The sequence below is a fragment of the Vigna angularis genome, chromosome 8 (assembly GCF_016808095.1).
Source record: "Vigna angularis cultivar LongXiaoDou No.4 chromosome 8, ASM1680809v1, whole genome shotgun sequence".
NCBI lineage: Eukaryota > Viridiplantae > Streptophyta > Magnoliopsida > Fabales > Fabaceae > Vigna > Vigna angularis.
The window spans coordinates 19740672-19760603 of record NC_068977.1 but is presented as its reverse complement, the minus strand read 5'-3'; the positions used below and the strand labels follow the sequence as shown (position 1 = coordinate 19760603).

The following is a 19932-nucleotide window of genomic DNA, read 5'->3' as shown; positions in this document are numbered from 1 at the left end:
CTAAAAACCTGCAAAAATAAGAGAATCAAGCATAAAACCTGTCCAACTCCATTATATCCAAGAATTCAACAAAATCATGAGTTCAAGCTAATTTCTAAGGCATAAAGGTTGTAATTGAAGTCAATTTTAGGTATGAAAATAACATTTTTTCAACTGTTATCAACACCATGTCTACTTTCCATTCTCATGTTGTTTCATTTCTTTTCTTGCAAAAATACTTGTAATTGGCCATTAAGCAAGTGACTTGGAAGAATTCACAAGTGTTCTTCCCTCACTTGCAAACTTTGCTTTTAATTGTTCATATAAAATTGGTAGACAATGAGTGTTGTCTTGGATCCAAAGTTCCAAGCTTCACTTAGGAGATTTCACTTCTTTCAATTTTTGCAAGCGCATAGGTCAAGTCTTAGAGGTCCGCCTTTAGGGTCTAGTTTTCTTTGAGTTTGAGTGTGTCTTTAAACATTGAATGAATTTACAAGTAATTTTGATTTAAAGATTTTTAGTAAGTAACTAGGGATATTTTTGGCAAGGCAAGACTTGGTATTTAAGCAACCTATACGGTTCCCCTCTCTTACCTGGAATATTATCCTCAAGTGAAAACTTTTATTCTTTACTTCAAGAAAACTTTTAAGTTCATCAAAATTTCTGGAAGACAATCCCCTAGAATTAGTGACACTCCCAAAGATCAATTTTCATTTCAAACTCTAGTCAACCAACTCAATGAAATTGAGAGAAAAATAAGTCAAGAAAAAGTCCAAAGAGAGCTACATAGTTCCATGGTTGAGAATGAGTTGAAACTTTTGAGAGAGGAACAAGCCCAAAATAGGGAGAGAAGTTATAGTGGAGAATCCCAATATGAACAAGAGGCCTTAAGAGTAGGACAATATTATCATCAACCCTCTTCATCAAGAAGACATAGGAGGGAATTTGAAAATTCTCCTCCTCCTAAGGAAGTTAATGTGGTATTGCCTCATTTTCATGGAAAAGATAATGTTGAGGCTTACCTAGATTGGGAAATGAAGGTCGAGCAAATTTTTGCTTGCCATCAAATGGGAGAAGAAAGAAAAGTCTCTCTTGCTACCCTAAGTTTTCAAGGGTATGCCATGTACTGGTGGACTGCTATAGTCCAAGAGAGACTAAGACAGCGACTGCCTCCAATAAAATATTGGAATGAGCTTACAAATGCCCTTAGGAAAAGGCACATGCCCTCCTACTACAAGAGAGAACTCATGGATAAGCTCCAAAGATTGCAACAAAAGTCTATGTCTGTTGAATAATACAGACAAAAGATGGAGTTATACATGATGAGGGCAGGAATAACAGAGGGTGAAGAAACTACCTTGGCTAGATTTTTGAGTGGGTTGAATCTTGATATCAGAGATAGGGTTGAACTTCTACCTTATAGAGATTTGAATGATCTTGTTCAAATGAGTATAAAGGTAGAACAACAAAATTTGAGGAAAGCTTCTATGAAAAGATTTCAATCTCCCTTTGAACATAAGATTGTCAAAGAAAAAGAACCCCTCAAACCTCTAACCAAAATAGTTGAAAAACCCAAACAAGAATCCTCTTCACACACTCGCACTAGTGAGATCAAGTGTTTTAAATGTCTGGGTAGAGGTCATATAGCTGCTCAATGTCCTACCAAGAGAACAATCATTTTGAGAGGTAGTGACATTTTTAGTAGTGAAAGTGACTCCTCCACCACTGAAAGTGAGAGTGAGCAAGTAAAAGAAGAGGAAGTGTTTGTTGATGATTGTCAACTTCTCATGGTGAGAAGAGTGCTTAACAGTCAACCAAGCCTAGAACACTTATCACAAAGAGAGAACATTTTTCACACAAGATGTCAAATTCAAGAAAAATATTGTTCTCTCATTATTGATAGTGGATCTTGCTGCAATTGTTGTAGCACAAGGCTAGTTGAAAAGTTGAATCTTACTGTAATACCCCATCCAAAACCTTACAAACTTCATTGGCTAAATGAAGATGGGGATATAACAGTCAAGAATCAAGTTAAACTGGCAATTTCCATAAGAAAATTTAAAGATGATGTTATTTGTGATCTAGTTCCTATGGAAGCTTGTCATGTACTATTGGGAAGACCATGGCAATTTCATAATGACACTACACACCATGGTCTCACCAATACCATAGTTGTGCACAAAAATGACAAGAAATTTGTGCTTCATCCATTGTCACCTGCTCAGGTGGCTAAAGATCATGCACAAATGAAGCTCACTCATGAGCAAGAAAAGAAAGAGAAAAAAAAAAGAAAGTAAAAAAAAAAGAGGCAAGAGTGATCCTTAGGGATGATAAAGAGGTGTGGGAGAAAAGTGTTCCCTCCCACAAGGTTACCCAACATGAAAACCTTTTAAATAAAAAAACTTTAGAAAATATTCTTCATGTTGAGCAACCTTCATACCTTCTCTTGTGTCAAGGAACACTCACTTGTACAAATAGCAAGTCTCAGACTTTGACTCTCTCTCATCCAACTCAAAACCTTTTGAAAGCATTTGATGATATCTTTCCCAAAGACATACCTATTGGTCTTCCACCACTAAGGGGAATAGAACATCAAATTGATTTTGTGCCAAGGGCAACTCTTCCTAATAGGCCTGCCTATAGGACTAACCCCCAAGAAACTAAAGAGATTGAGTCACAAGTCCAAGACTTGTTAGATAAAGGCTGTGTTCAAAAAAGTTTAAGTCCATGTGTTGTACCTGTGTTGTTGGTGCCCAAGAAAGATGGAAAATGGCGCATGTGTTGTGACTGTAGGGCTATCAACAACATCACAATAAAATACAGACATCCCATTCCTAGACTTGATGATATGTTAGCTGAATTGCATGGCGCCCAAGTATTTTACTAAATAGACCTTAAGAGCGGTTATCACCAAATTTGAATCAAAGAGGGTGATGAGTGGAAAACTACTTTTAAGACTAAGTTTGGACTATATGAGTGGCTTGTAATGCCTTTTAGCCTTACTAATGCTCCAAGCACATTCATGCGACTTATGAACCATATCTTAAGGGATTGCATTGGGAAGTTTGTAGTTGTTTATTTTGATGACATTTTGGTGTATAGTCAAAATTTAAAAAATCATGAACAACATTTGAAAGTTGTCTTGACAATTCTCAGAACCAATCAATTGTTTGCAAATATTGACAAATGCACCTTCTGTGTTGATAGTGTCATCTTTCTAGGTTTTGTAGTCAATAAAAATGGGGTCCATGTTGACCTTGAGAAAATAAAGGCCATCCAAGATTGGCCACCCCCACAGAATGTAGGAGAAGTCAGGAGCTTCCATGGTTTAACAAGTTTTTATAGAAGATTTGTTCCTAACTTCTCTACTCTTGCTTCACCTCCCAATGAGTTGGTGAAAAAAGATGTTACATTCCATTGGGGAGAAAAACAACAAAAAGCCTTTGAGTTACTCAAAGAGAAGCTCACTCAAGCACCCATTCTAGCTTTGCCCAATTTTTCAAAAACTTTTGAGCTAGAATGTGATGCTTCTGATCTAGGCATAGGTGTTGTGTTATTACAAGAAGGTCACCCCATTGCTTACTTCAGTGAAAAACTTCATGGGGCCACTTGTAATTACCCCATCTATGACAAAGAGCTTTATGCTCTTATGAGGGCTCTTCAAACCTTGGAACATTATCTTGTTTCTAAAGAGTTTATCATTCACAGTGATCATGAGTCACTTAAGTACTTGAAGAGCCAACACAAGTTGCAAAAGCGACATGCTAAGTGGCTTGAATTTATTGAACAATTCTCTTATGTTATTAAATACAAGAAAGACAAGTCTAATATTGTGGTTGATGCTTTATCCAGAAGAAACAATCTTTTGGTCACATTAGGGGCGCAAATTCTTGGCTTTAATAACATAATTGAGTTGTATGCTCAAGACCTTGAGTTTTCCAAAATTTATGAGGAATGCATACACAAGGCTCAAGGAGGTTTTTATGTGAGAGAGAGGTATCTATTTAAAGAAGGCAAAATATGTATACCTCAAGGATCACATAGAAAGCTCCTTGTCAAAGAAATACATGAGGGAGGATTAATGGGTCATTTTGGGGTAGAACAGACTCTTGGCATGTTGAAAGAAAAGTTCTTCTGGCCTCATATGAGGAAAGATGTCCAAAGGCATTGTTTTAAATGCCTTACTTGTTTAGAATCAAAATCTAAACCAATGCCTCATGGACTCTATACCCCTTTGCATGTTGCTTCAACTCCTTGGGAAGAAATCAGTATGGATTTTGTCTTAGGACTCCCAAAAACTTCCAGGGGTTTTGATTTTATCTTTGTGGTAGTAGATCGTTTTAGTAAAATGACTCATTTCATACCCTGCCACAAAGTAGATGATGCAAGCAACATTGCTAAGCTCTTTTTTAGAGATGTGGTAAAACTTCATGGATTACCTCGTGTTATCATTTCTGATAGAGATACAAAATTCCTTAGTCACTTTTGGAAGACCTTATGGTCTAGATTAGGGACTAAGCTTTCTTTTTCTACTACTTGTCATCCACAAACAGATGGACATACTGAAGTAGTCAACCGATCTCTATCAACTTTATTGAGAGTAATTCTAAAAGGCAACCACAAATCTTGGAATGAGTATCTTCCTCATGTAGAGTTTGCCTATAACAGAGTAGTTCATGGAACTACTAAAATTTCACCTTTTGAGGCTGTATATGGATTCAATCCTTTGACACCTACAGATTTAATACCTCTTCCTAAGTCATTTGACTTTGTTCATCAGGAAGGAGTATCTAAATCTAAATTTATAAAGGACTTACATCAAAGGGTTAGAAATCAAATACAACATCAAAATGAGAAATATGCAAGGATTCATAACAAGAGCAAGAAAGAGATCATCTTCAATGAAGAAGATTTAGTATGGCTTCATCTTAGAAAAGAAAGGTTTCAAAATCTAAGAAAATCCAAACTCAATCCCCGAGGAGATGGTCCATTTAGAGTGCTTAGAAGAATCAATAATAATGCGTATCAACTTGACCTTCCTCCAGAATATGGAGTTCATCCCACTTTCAATGTCACTGACCTTATTCCTTTTTCAGGGATTGAAAATGACAATGAAGACCCTTTGGATTTGAGGACAAATCCTTTCCAAGAGGGAGAGGATGATATGCGGGAGCCAAGCACAATGATACATCAAGGTCCCATCACACGAGGTATGGTCAAAAAGCTTCAACAAGATGTTAATAATTTGCCTTTAGAAGGTCAAGTGCTTTTTGCCATCTTTGAATGGAAACCTGGAGAACAATCAGATAATTCAAAATGGCCAAAACAAGGAGAAGGATAGAAAGTCAAAGAGAGAAGAATAAAGGTCCGCCAACTCTGCCTAAAGGATGGAGTGCACTGTAGCTTAGCATAGCCTTTATTTCTGCACGTGTATTTTGTGCACATATAGAATAATAGAATTCAGCATGGGTGAATCCACGTGGGTTGGGATCCACGTTCCTTGGCCTCATCCAGCACTGGTAAGAGTAGTATAGGCAAGGGAAAACACTCTATAAATTCCCTTCTCTTTATTCATGTACGTCACTTTTGTTGATATATGAGTTTTACTTTGCTGATGCATTTCCAGCACCCAAAACTCTGCCCAAAAGTCACTTCAAATGATCTTTTCTTCTCCATCTAGCTTCCTTCCAGTTGAAGGCCGCCTGAGCTAGCTCCTCACTCACCATCAAGATCTTCAATCCATCACGGACATCACCACAATCCACCTCCGTACGCTGCTACCCAAACCCCATGCATCTTCTTCCGCTGCCTCTGGTTCGTAGCTTATCTGGAGCAACCGTATCAGTCTGCGTTCGGTTGAGTGTGTTTTGGTGGTCCCCCATGTATGTTTAAAGTTATTTAAGTTTGTGTGAGTGTTTTTTGTTATTGTTTTAATATATATTTTGTTGTCGTCATATGTTTGCATAATAGGTGTGTGTAGATATATTTATATTGTGTTGTGCGTAATGGACGACGCTATTGACTGTTGTTTCCACCATGGAGGGAAGTTCATTAATGATGGTAGCTTGAAGTACGAAGGGGAGACAACAACTTTGTCCTTTGACCCTGATATGTGGAGTTATTTTGTGGTTGTTAGTGTAGTGAAAAGTTTTGGATATGATAATTTTAAACATTTATGGTACTATGTAGGAGGGGGTTTAATGTTGGAAAATAGGTTGGAATAATTGATTGATGACACTGGTGCCATGCATATGGCTAACTTAGCTAGGCTTAATGGTGCGTTTCATTTATATGTTGAACATGTTGTTTCTGAGGCTAAAGTGATACATATGCTTGAATATGTTAATAATGATGAAGGAGAAGTTGAAGGTCATGGTGAAGTACAAGAAGAGGGTGAAGAAGATGGTGATGGTGTTGAAGTAGATGGTGAAGGTGATTGTGACTTACAAGAGGTGCATGTGGGTGAAGAACATGGTGATGGTGTTCAAGTACAGCTGGAAGGTCATGGTGACGTACAAGAGTTGCATCAGGTTGAAGAAGATGTTCATGGTGTTGAAGTTGAAGTTGAAGTTGAAGGTCATGGTGATGGTGACGAAGAGCAAGAGTTGAATATGTGTGAAGGGGTTATGGATGATGAAGTTGATCTTTGTAATTAGAGTACATCTACTGATGAAGGTAATGTACATGGAAATAATGAGTGCTTAAAGGGACTAGTAGATGTGACTGTTGAATGTGATATAGATGGTGATATAGATGGTAATGTGGAAGTAGAAGTAGAAGTAGAAAGTCTTTCTGACAGTGATGATATGAGTTTTGAATGTGATGATCATGATGATAGAGGTTTGTTAGATGAGGACTGGAAATCTGAGGAATTAATAAGTGCAACAGATAGTGATGAAGAGGTTAATGACAATGAAGGTTATGGGAGGTTTAGTACTTTTTGTATGCCAAAAAATATGGTAGACTTTACATGGGAAGTATGGACTTTTTTTGCAGATAAGCAAGATATTTTAGATGTTGTAAAAGGCTATGCCTTGGAAAATGGGAGGAATATAAAGTTTGTAAAAAATGAGAAAAAAAGGTTGAGGATGAAGTGCTTTGGTGCAAAAGGAGAATGCCCATGGACCATATATTGTGCTTATATGGAGGTTGTGAAATCATGACAGTTGAGAACTAAAAAAAAGATTCATACATGTAGCAGCGAGTTCACCCTCAAGTTACTTGACGCCAAGTGGTTGAGCTCAAAATTGGAGAAAATAGTAAGGGAAAATCCTAAAATGAAGGGTATAGATATTCTTGAAAAAGTTCAAAGGAAGTGGAACATAGGTATATCTAGGTGTATGGCTTATAGAGTCAAAGTTATTGCTTCTGAGCACTTTGATGGGTCCTTTAAGAATCAATATAAGAGGATATATGATTATGCACATGAGTTGTTAGGAAGAAATCCAGGATCTACAATTAAGGTGCATGTTGAGGATAATGAGGGTGAGGTAATTTTTAAGAGATTTTATTGTTGTTTGAAGGCATGCAAAGACAGTTTTGTCTATTGTAGGCCAATAATTGGATTAGATGGAGCCTTTTTTAAAGGGAAGTATGGTGGTGAGTTGTTAACAACTGTTGGGAGAGATGGAAATGATCAAATGTTGCCCATTGCATATGCGGTGGTAGAAGTGGAAAACAAAGATTCATGGTCGTGGTTTTTGAATCTTGTGATTGATCATCTTGGTGGTTGATACGCGGGTCGCACCGCATACAAATTTGATTGCAGATAAATAATGTAGTATATTACTAGGAAGTGACTCCTAGGTCGTCTCTCAAGGACCAAATTGTGTGGTTCAGTCTCAGATTTTTTACACGAAGGGGGGGGGGTTGTGATTGTGTTTGTTGTGGTAAAATTAAAGTTGACTAGAAATTAAATAACAAAAAATTAAAAACACTGAAGTAAATTTTAAAGACGGTAAAAACTGAACAGTAAAAGATGGTAAAAAAGGAACAGTAAATATTCAGAAACGGTAGAATTGAACGGTGTAGAAAACAATAAACGATAAAATAAAAGAGACGGTAAAATTAAAAGCACTGAAAATGAAATTCATCAAAAGATTGAACACTAGAAAATAAAATTCTTGAATAGGTAAAAATTCAACGAGCAAACTACTATGACAAACTTATACTGCTTGAGAAATAAGAACTACATTTTTGCACTGTTTGAAATGGAAACTGAGAACCCCTGGAAGAGAGGAACCGAGAGTGTTTCCTACACTACTCCTAAACTACTCCTAAAATCTAATGCCTTCTTCTCTTCTCTGCTGCCAATTTATAGTCTCCACACTCTTGGACATTCTCCTTCAATTTAACATTTTTGGTTTTGTCTCACTTGGCAGCCCGTGACCCTTGAGCTTTCACGTTTGAGCAAATAGGTGGGTCCCTATGTCTTTTCTTCAATCCGTTGCACACCTCTTGCTCACGGCTTCTTCTGAATTTTTGCTTCAACCGTGGGCTCCTTCTTCTTTCCAGATGAATCACGTGAATGGCTCCCTTCAACATTCCATTCTCGACTCTTGTCTTCTTGTCCCGTGCACATATTCTTCCATGCCTCCAGCATCAATCACGTTCCTCCAAGGTGTCAATGTGGGCTTCTCTTCTTGCTGGACACTACTGGACGTGGAGCTCTCTGTTGGTGCAGCTGCTGCACCGTGATGTTCCTCTTCCAGCTCAAGACCGTGATTTGTGCTCCCTTGACTCCATTCAAACACACACCATTCCAGTAGATAGGAGCTTCCGTCCAAGACATCCATCTCAGTGTGAATCTGCAGTTGGACCGTGGTTGCTACAGCCGTGTATGTGGTAGCTTCTTGCTAGGGCCACTTTGCTGGATGAAGGCCGTGAAACTCCTTCTTTCTCTCAGCTCCTTTTGACGCTTGCTGCTGCGTGCGAGAAACCAGGCCGAGACACCTTTCTCTTGTTGTGTGCTTTGACGTTGTGTGGAGGCCATGGTTGTGACGCCTCCCAGCTGGACCGTGTTGGCTACTGGCTGGAACGCATCTTCTCATTGCCTCAACGCTGGATTCTTCGGTCGTGAATGAGGCTGCTGCTGCTTGGTGGTTGAACGGATGTTGAAGACAGCTGCTGGTTGCTGCTGGAACGTGTTGGACGTGGAAGGTGGCAGCTACTGCTGGTTGAACGTTGAAGCCGTTGCTGGTGCACCGTGTAGTGTTATTGTTGCTGCCCATTCTTCATTTTGCTGGACCAAGATTAAGACAACATCTTCATGTGCTGTTGCCCTCATCTATTACGTGCAGCCAGCCAGGAGAAAGGTGACAAGCACCTCACTGATGTTGTTGCTTTCTTGTGGGCCGTGTGGTTTGTTGATTGGAAGCAATAATTGTGGTGGAAGACTTGAATAAATCTCACTTTCTCGTGTACATCACATAGTACATGGAGCATTATCATTTTTTAGTAATAAGTGTATTTCACATGTGGGTGGCAGGGACCTCTTTCACATTTCCAACACTAACAAAGATTCACGTGTGCCCATAAATCTGTCCCGCTTTTCTCCAATTGATTTAATTCTACGCATGGCCATGACTCCACTTTCTTCAATTAATTGCTCTTTGGATTTGCAAAATGAAGGGGCCGTGTGCTATCAATTTATTTCAGCAATAACATTACAAATTCAGCACTTTCTTGGACTTCTCTTGGCCGTGAAGTGTATAGGAGTTCCAAATCAAATTTTCCATTTCAAACACACAAATTAAATCAACACAGTGTGCAGATGAAATTTCTTCAAAATGTCCTAGAATATTTTCAGAATTTTCCCTGCACTAAATAATTAGTCTCAGATAATTCAAATTAATTAAAATAAGAATTTCCGATCGGATTAAGCTCAATTCAATAAAACGGGATAATACTGGACATTATAGCACAATTCCCTGATTAAAATCGGTACAATAAGCTAAGTGAAGTGAAGAAAATAATGATTCATCAGTGGTCAAGAACTATGTTCATCAATCACTTTTATGTTAGACCAACAAAAAGTAGTAGTCATATTTAATTTGGTTCTTTCCTTCATTAATTCCTTAGTTACATATGGTTGTAACTGTTCTTTATAATTTTAAAACCACAGGGTCTACTACCAGCCATACAACAACTACTCCTTGGTGTTGACCAGAGGTTTTGTGTGAGACACTTATATTCTAACTTTAGGAAGAAATTTCCTGGTAAAAATCTGAAATGGCTAATGTGGAGGGCAACTACTGCTACTCATCCACAAAATTGGGAGAGGGAAATGAGAAATATTAAAGATGTCAATGACGACACATTCAAGCATTTGATAGCCATCCCTCCAAGGTTTATCTTTTGTACTTTCTAATTTATAGCACTTATTGTATTAAGTATGTTTCTGCAAATGTTTGAATATTGTTCATATCATGTTGGGGGGATGGGGAAGGAGCCGAATGGCTATAGGAAGTAGGCATCGTTCGGTTGAGTGCTTTATTTTAGTGCTTCATTTTCATTTTCATTGTTATTATAGATACTGGTCAAGGTCCAGATTCAGTCCAACACCAAAATGTGACACATTGGTCAACAATATGAGTGAGGCTTTCAACAGTGTCCTCCTTCATACCAGGACTAAACCAATCATAACAATGCTGGAAGAAATCAGGGTGTACATCATGAAAAGATGGGCAAAAAACATGTCTAAGATACAGTCTTTTACAAGATCAATTTGTCCTACGTAAACTTTCTTCTCCACTTCTGAATTGTATTGTACTTTCCTCATTCATTGTTATAAACTTTCTTCATTTTTGTTCACAGTTGGTCAATGTTAACCCTCGACAAGTGTACCGAATCGTATCAAGTAATAATATCATGGTAAGACCAAGTATCGTTTCCTAAAGAACTCACGGCCTAAACAGTTATGTGGTTTGTTGATTATCTTAGACTTGTAACCGAAAATATTGTTGTTGAACTATTAAAAATAAGCATGAATGCAAAGTTTTGATAAATGGACTTGAAAGATGCAAAAATGGTTGATGTATAATATGAATGATTATGTTGTTCGGATTTCCGATTCATCCTATCCACTCTCATGTATTCAAGAATTCATATTTATTCATTAATGTTAATGCCACTTTCTAATTTACCTTAAACTCGATGTCTCGGTGAAGAAAGCCTACTCTTAATCACTAGTTGACAATATCTTGTCTCCCTAGCAATTATTCATACATTACATTCGCACAGAAGCTTAAAGGCAACCAATCCTCCTATCCCTATGTCCAGGCAATATAGCTCTTGGGAGAATTTCTTCAGTTCTAGATTTACTTATATGTATCAATACAAATAACATCAATGATCATGCAATTGAATGAGTTAAACAAAGCATGCATAGAGTATAGAACAAAAACCCTAACAATTAATGAAAGAAAGCATATAGATTAAAGAACCAATTCAATACATGAGAGTTTCAAAGGATCACATCGGTTCCCCAACAACAATGAAGGTTTAGTTCACCATAGACATGGTGAAACTAGATGAAAAACAATGAAAGAATGAAAGATAGAACCCTAGAAGTTGAAGAATAGAGCTTGAGCATCCAAAATCCTCCTCCAAGGGGTGAAGAAAGTGTGATTTCGCCTCTTTCTGTCCAAAGATACTAACCCTAATTCGGCTAAAACCTTATATAGATTCCTAAAAATTACAGAAAATAGGCCCAAGCCCAAACTAAATGGTGCTCAGCGGTAATTAGCGCTCAACGGTAAGTGCGGTTCTTCTATTTTGACGCTCAGTTGAAGTTTTGCCCCTCAGTTGTGACTGCGAGACTTCAGAGTACCGCTCAACGGTAAAAGTCGCGCTAAGCGGTAACTACGACTCTTCTTTTGTGCACTTTTCCTTCCTTTTCTAAGTCCAACTCCTGGCTACTTCACTTCTTTCATTCAATTCATCTTAAAACCTTCCAAAACTAGGCAAACCAAGCATAAAACCTATCCAACTCTCTTATTTCCAAAACTTAAGTAAAAACATGATTTCAAGCTAATTTCTAAGTCATAAAGATTGTCTTTAAGGTCAAAATTAAGTATAAAAATAACAGTTTTTCAACTGTTATCACAACCCCAAACTTAAAACTTTGCTTGTCCTCAAGCAAACAAAATTTAACTCAGTCTTCCACCAACCATACAATGATTCACCACATTCAAAGCTCTCTTTTCCAAGACAAGTAATTACTCAAATTAGCTCATCACAAAGAATTCAATCAAGATGTACACATGATTTGGTGTTCACATAATCACATATTATCCAACAAATGTTATTCTTATGAATGATCAATTAACTAAGCATAGATGTAATCATGTGCTCATGGACTCTTTCCTCACCAGATAAAGTGTTTCACTCAAACACACAAGTGTATAAGAGGTCACTCTTTCACTCTACTATCACAATGTCACATGAATTAACTTTTCCTTTCATTTCACCACAATCAAACACATTCACAAGCAAGTATCATCACAAGGACTTTTCTATGGCTTATAATGTGGCTGGGCTAACAAGAAAATTGGTTTTTCTGGATCACAAAATCCTTGAGTTAAGTGAATCATCTAAACACAATCATTCTTCCTTCTTCCCAACTTTCTTTTGCATTGAGCCTTTCTTTTTCTTTCTTTTCTTTTCCTTTTTATTTTACTTTTCACATGCTTAGCTCAATGCTTTTCATATTCCCTTTTTAAACCTCCCAACAACCCCAAACTTGAACATTTATACATACCACAAGATATCTTCAACTCAACTCAAGGTAGAGCTTTTCAAAAAGGGTTTTCTATCATGTTCAAAGCTAAGGGTTCAAAGGATAGAACACATAGTGCTCTCTTTTATTGGGCTAAAATCATGCATTTGACTAATAAAGGGTTACCAACAAATGGCCTTGATCATATGATACAAACAAGCAAGTGATTTAATCATAGAAACCTGGGCAAAGTCATTCATGCTTTCAATGTAATAACATTCAATCACAAAACTCTGGAGTTCAAAACCTCACACATAAGCTCATCATATCATTCCACATACACATCCTACTTAGCATCATAATCACAATCATAACATGCATTTATTCACAGCTTGTGAACAACCACCTGTATATCAGCATATAGTGCACAATCTCAACAGCAATCAATATTCAAGCATCATCAAGCAATACTCATCATGCATAAATCACAAGCAAACCATCATAGCAGATAAAGTTTCAAACTGAGTACATCACAACCTATTCTAATAACAGAAGCAAATAAGTTCAACAGTACAAAACAAAAGATAAAAAATCCAGCTCTAGAGGTGATAACATCCATCAGTAGATGCTATCTCAGCTCCTCATCAACCCATGTTGTCATCTGAATCTTCCTCCTCTTCATCATCCTCATCATCCATAGCTGAAGCTCTAGCTGCTCCAGCTCTACTACCTTGGGCTTGCTCCTCTGGCCACGCCACCACATTATGAAACTCATCCATGGTTCACCTATGTGTTGGAGGTGTATCATACATCCCAATAATCATCTCAACTATGACCACCTACCCTCTGTGAATGGATTGCATCCTAGCATCTATAAGAGACATATACATGTCCCTTATCTAAAATGGCTCTGCCTCATGAGGCTCTGTAGATGCCTGACCCTGTGGTGGTCCTCTCCCTCTACGAGGACGGCGTGGTGGTACTAGTTGAGCTGCCTCATCACCTCTACAGTATTGTTTGTAATAGGCCTCATCAATAACTTTCCTAGGCCTCTCAAATGGTGGTGTAGATATTTACCCCAACTAGCTCACATAGGTGTGTAACCAAAGAGGGATGCCTCAAGGGTGCTTTGTTGTTCATAGTGTTGGCACACACCTGTATCTCATTGGCTATGACCTGGCCGATGTTAATGCTCATCCCTCTGAGCACATAGTACAAAAGAAGCGCCCTGCTGATAGTAATATCCGAGACATGTGAGCACGGTTAGATGTTGGCATGAGAAAATGTCATCCAATACTTTGCTAGAGGAATCAGTTTAGCTTTCTTGATGTTCACAATTGCACAATTCCTATTTCTCTGAAAGTGCCCTCCAGGCACACATAACACACTTTCCACATCACCAAAGTCCGCTCCTTCTTCCATATTTAGAGCAAACTGACATTGCTCACCAACCCATTCAAAATCTAAAAATTTGTGAATGGAATCAGGGTCATACCGAATGGCGTGTCCTCTAACATAGCTCAAATAATCCTCTACAGGATGATCACCCAACCTCCTTGCGTTGGTGTAGAATTCTTTCACCACTACTATGTTAGTTGGTGCAGGATAAGTGGCTAACTTTCTTTAGTTCCTATTCTCCAATTGCTCTCCAAACTGTGGAGCAAAATCAGGTATCAGTCCAGCGTTCCTTTCCATTAATAACCTCCTATCTTGGACAACATTGAAGTGGCGCTCATGCTTGCGGGAAAGGAACTTGTTGGAGTAAGAGCGGTCTGGTTCCTTATCCTTCCTCTTTGATCCCAAAGTCTTGATCCTCTTGCCCGATGAGGAGGTCATCCCTACATCAAACACAATTCACAAAACCATAAAAAACATCGTTAAACATTAGTAAACCACAAACAACACCCTAAAACCATTCCTATCATTGCTGAGGGCAAACAGAGCCCCTCAGCGCAATCTGTACATCAAGCATGCAGCCAAAACAAGCTTAAAAACCACTATGCAGGTATCGCGTTCAGGGGAAATTTCCGCTGAGCGGCGATTCTGCAAATTTTTTAAAAATGCCCAAAACATGTTCTAATCTTCACCCACATGCAATCTTCCTAGTTCCAAACCCAAATCAAGCATTTTAATCGGTTCAAACAACAATTAATTCATCTAATCATGCATAAAAATCAAAATCCCTAAAGAATCATGTTTAGACAACCATGTTCATATCAATCCATGCTGTCAAAAACCCTAGAATGCAAAAAGGCTTGTACTTACTTGGGTGGAGATGCTAGATGAGTGAAAAATGCTCTAAGAAAGTGAAGAAATCAGCACCCAACAGCAATGCTCTAACCAAACCCCAAACTTGATGGGAAACTTGGTGCAAAAGTGTTTGAAAGAGAGATTTTGTGAAGGGGGAAGAAGGGAAAAGTGAAGAGAACTCTTTGGAGAGTGTAAGACCCGTAGAAAATAAAAAATAAAATTATTTTATTTATTTATAGATATATATATTTTAATTATGGTTATGTGCTTGTGAGTTAAAATAAAAGTGTTGGGTTAGTAGATAAAAATTTATTGTAATTGTTTTTGGTTAAATTTATAAGTTGGGGTTCTTGCATGGGTCTATTGCACTAGACCTTTTTTGAAGTTTTGTTTTTCCTTCCTTGCTCAAGAATTAGTAGCAAAGGTGCTCGTGAGAATGCTAATTAAAACGATAAGTTTTGGATATGAGTTAGTAAGAGAACTAAGATATTTAATTGGGCTAAAAATACAATTAGCTTATGACCCAAAACTTTAGTTCTGTTTTTAAATGTTAACTGTTTCTGCTTGGGGTATAAAAAGAGAAACCTAAACCTAGAAAGAAAATATCTTAACTTGGAAAGGAGAGGAGCTAACGGTGGACGGTGAGAAGTAAGATCGAAAGAGATTAGAAGAGAGACTTTCGTTTAGGAAAGTAGTAGGCGCTTGCTCGAATTCCAGGTAAGGGGAGTTAACTCTACTTTGTTTTGTTTGGGTGTTTAAGGTGTGAAAATCATGAATGGTTGCATGCGGGTGTTGGTGTTGTGATGCTTCCATGATCTGTTCTATTTTGGGTTACACTTAGTGGGTTCTAATTTGGGGTATTCTTATTGCATTGATTGTTGTCTTGGTTTTTATGTAATCGTTGTTTAACTCTTTAAATGTTGGTGATTATGTATCTCTTTGCTTGTGCACCATAAATCCATGAAAACTGATCCGGAAAGGATGGGATACATTAGTGAGGAACCGTATGGTATATGTGGTAGATGATGGAAGATAAATTATATTCTCCATGGGTGTTTCGTTGTGATGGTTGCGTCTTGCTGTAGTGAATCGTTGTTGGGTTTTAGGGTGGACTTCTTATGTGTTGGATAGGGGTGGTTAGTTGTTGCGGGTAAGGTGATAGGTAGAGAAGGTTGAAATATTGCGTGCAAGATAGGAGAGACGTTTGCGGCCAGCACTAATGGAAAAATGACATTTTATAACAAGCCTATTATAACAGACAAAAATTATCCATCATAATAGGGAGATATTATAACGTATTTTTTTAAATCAGTTATAATATGAAATGTGGTGGCAAACTTGTAAATAAGTTTAAGACATATTATAACGTAGTTTTGAAAATCAGTTATAATATAAAATGCGATGGCAAACTTGTAAATAAGTTTAAGACATATTATAACGTAGTTTTGAAAATCAGTTATACTATGAAAAGCGGTGGCAAACTTGTAAATAAGTTCAAAACCTATTATTGATGTATTATAACGAAGTTTTAGAAATCAATTATAATATCTCTTCCTCTCTCATTTCCCACATCCCTCTCGCTAGATTTCATTTCACGTTTCCTCTAATTCTCATTCCTCTCTTCCGCTCTACGTCTCATCCCTCTCACTCGCATTTCTCGGCATTCCTCACTCACATTTCTCAGCACTCCTCTGCGACTGCGTTCTTCTCGGCTCCGAGAACACTCCTTCCTCTGCAAGACTACTTCTGGCTCCAAAATCTCCGAAGTCTAACCAAGTAGGTTTTTTGATTCATACATTCTACTATTTTGTTTTTTCCTAATTTTTTATGTTTTTCTTCTATTAATTTCACTAATTTCTCTCCTAGATTGGTGGGGATTGTGTTTGGATTGGTGGAGAAATTAGCGGCGTTAGCACGAGAGAGAGGAGGAGGGAGCCTTGAATGCCGAATCCACGGCGGTGATTGGAGAATTTTGAAGGTAGTTATAGTTCACATTCTTCTCTATAACACTTTCCCCCCTTTTTATCTGTTAATTTTGTTTTCATTGATTCTTGAAGAACAAAAAGATTGGGTTTTAAATCTCCTGCACGAGAATCTGCTTCAAATTAAATTCTGGATTTAGGGTTATATTTCTACAAATAAACTAGTGTAATCATAGACTATTTATAATTAAAAAAACGTTTCTTTCTGAATCATTGATGCTGGAAAGTGTTATTCACTTTAGTCCTTGTGCCAATGAAAGTGGCAGAGAAAAAGTAGTAGAGTAGTGGTGTTTTAAGGGAAATTTTCAGGGAAGAAGGGGTTTTCTTTAGGGTTTGTGTATCTTTCATCCTGTAATTCACTCTATTATTTTAGATCTACATTCTTTCAAATTCAAATAACAGAATACAAAAAAATAAGAACAACTAATCACTCATATAACAGAAGCAGAAAATTGTACAGATGGCTCTCATCTTGAAATAGCATGCTATTAGGAATGTTTTGTATGAGAATTTTGGTGTTATGAGTAATGTTCAACATGAGTCTTTAACTCTCGATCTTGGTGTTATGAGTAATGTTTTGTCTGAGTATCAATATATATATATATATATATATATATATATATATATATATATATATATATATATTACTGTTATTTCGTTGCAAATCTGCTGCTACTGTTTGCCTTCTAATTAGTTTGTTTGCTCGTATACCAGTTGAATATGATTCTATTGTGCTCATGAACGATACAAACATATTAGTATATATTATTACCATTTTACATGATAACTAGAAATTAGTGACTAATTTTATGGAATTGAAGTTGAAGTTAGTTCTACACTGCCTGTATGATCAGTGATCACTAGATGATCTGGTTTGGTTTTTCGTGATTTCTGTTGTTTAACCACACAACCTTAACGGTAGAATAATAGTTTATATATGCTAGAGAATTTAATATTCATCTTTATTCAGTCGTTTAACCTGTTACTTTTTATTCATGCATACTTTCAAAGCTTATGTTGATTATGTGATGTGAAAGGGGAAAAAAAGTGGCATACAAGGTTGGCATTTCTAACATTCTAGAAATCAATATATTATTATTGCTGATGTTAATTTATATATAGAAATCAATATATATATATATATATATATATATATATATATATATATGGATTATGTAAGAGGATTGTGTCTACAAGGTTGTAAGAGGATTATGTAAGAGAATTCTCAACTTGTTTGTGAAATCCTGAAATCTAAGAAAGCTTCTAAAAGATAAAGAAGATACATGCTAATAATGCGTATAATGTACATACTGCAATAAAATATGATCAGTACGTAGAATAGACCAAAGATTTCTTAATAGTCAAACTTTATGTTACCTGGGCATCAGTAACAGGTAAAACTCGAGCTTGTGTTGGAGAAAGCCATAATGGAAAATCACCAGCATAATGCTCAATGAGAACACCAAAGAATCTTTCGAATGATCCAAGCACTGCTCTATGGATCATGATAGGCCTTCTTTCCTCAGTATTTGAGTCAACATATGTGATGTCAAAACGCTGTGGTAGATTGAAATCAACCTGTTTTAAGTTAAAATGAACTTTAAGTCAAGCCAAGAGCAAAATAGTTCCCTGCAAATTGATCCATTCAAGACAAGGCAACCAATATTCAAGAAATAAACCAAAGAGCCACAAGTTTGCACCCCTTGATGAGTTGAGATATATAAGAGAAAGGATAAGATAACCCATGCAGGTATGTGAATAGTTTATTTTATACCTGCAACTTCCCCAATTCATGGAAAATTCTTTGGGCTTAAAAGCATGGAAAATGCAGAGACCAAATGTACCTAGTTTAAATGGGCGGGGAAGTGCAGAATATTCCTGACAAATTGGTTACATAAACTCTAATATATGGCCCCATTTGGATAGACAACAAATTTTGATAACTAAGTAAATAACTTTAGTATAACTATAATTGCAACAGTGATCACTAAGTTGTTTCTAGCTTTTATTATAACAGCTTATTTTCATGAGCCGGAACCCAAAAGTAGTTTATATGGGTTTTCTAAGCTTTCATAAGTTCATCTAGAACTAGTAAAAAAAGGCTAAAAAGAAGACTTCCCAAAACAGGAAAAGTCATCTGGTTAAGACAAAATCTCCTAAAACATTAAGCTATTAGGCAAAGGCAAATATGTGCCTTTATATTGAAAAATTTATGACTTTTATTAATAACACGAGTGCTTTTTTTTATTAGATAGGTCTCTCTTTATAACTTTAATTATTACCTTTTTGACAGATTTATAATTTAATTACTTTTCGAGCAAAAGCTGTGTCTTCGATTGTAAGAAATTGAATGACATTATAGCCGTCGAGGACCATTTAAAGTTATTAAACATAATATTCTATTTTCGTTAAATTAATCTAGATAAAGATAATGGTAGAGTTTCAGCTATAAATATTTAGTTTGTATTTTTTTCCTTAAGTTAGATGGAAGAAAATTTATAGATTTGAATATGATCTCTTCTTATACATAGTAAGATTTGTGGATCAAGAGACATTAGTTAATTTAAAATTTTGCTTTAAATATTGTAGGACCAGGTCTCGTTAAATTTAAAGTAATTTTGATCAATTATTGTTCCTATTTTTGTTCAACAAATAACTTAAGTTTTATCGTTTATATATTCTTTTGTGTAGAACAGGTATTCGCTTATATATAACTGAATGAAGAATAAATAAGTGTGTTTTATGTTTATGATCTTAATGAATTTTCAATATCCACTTGCTCCTCTTGGGTATTTTTCTTTGGTTTGTGTAACTAGGATTAGGATATAAAGATATTTGATAAGGTTCTTGGTTGCTTTGTTTATTTTATGCTTATGGGTTATGGCACATGGATGTCTAACTTTTGTATAGGTCTTTGGAAGCTCATTCAAGGTTGCGGGGGTGTTCCACCTATTTCTAAAAAGAAGATGCAAATAATCACACCTAATGTAAGAGAAGTTGATC

The 19932-nt window shown here is 36.7% G+C and overlaps 1 protein-coding gene across 1 annotated transcript; it reads right to left on the bottom strand.

Moving 5' to 3' along the window:
- Window positions 1–14320: 14320 nt before the first annotated feature.
- On the bottom strand, window positions 14321–19305 carry LOC128193743 (uncharacterized). The gene is made up of 4 exons (XM_052867831.1): window positions 19240–19305; window positions 18307–18507; window positions 16580–16715; window positions 14321–14535 (listed from the first exon to the last, which is right to left on the bottom strand). Exons 1-4 carry the CDS (start codon window positions 19303–19305, stop codon window positions 14321–14323), a joined length of 618 nt encoding a protein of 205 aa, XP_052723791.1.
- Between the last annotated feature and the right edge of the window lie 627 nt (window positions 19306–19932).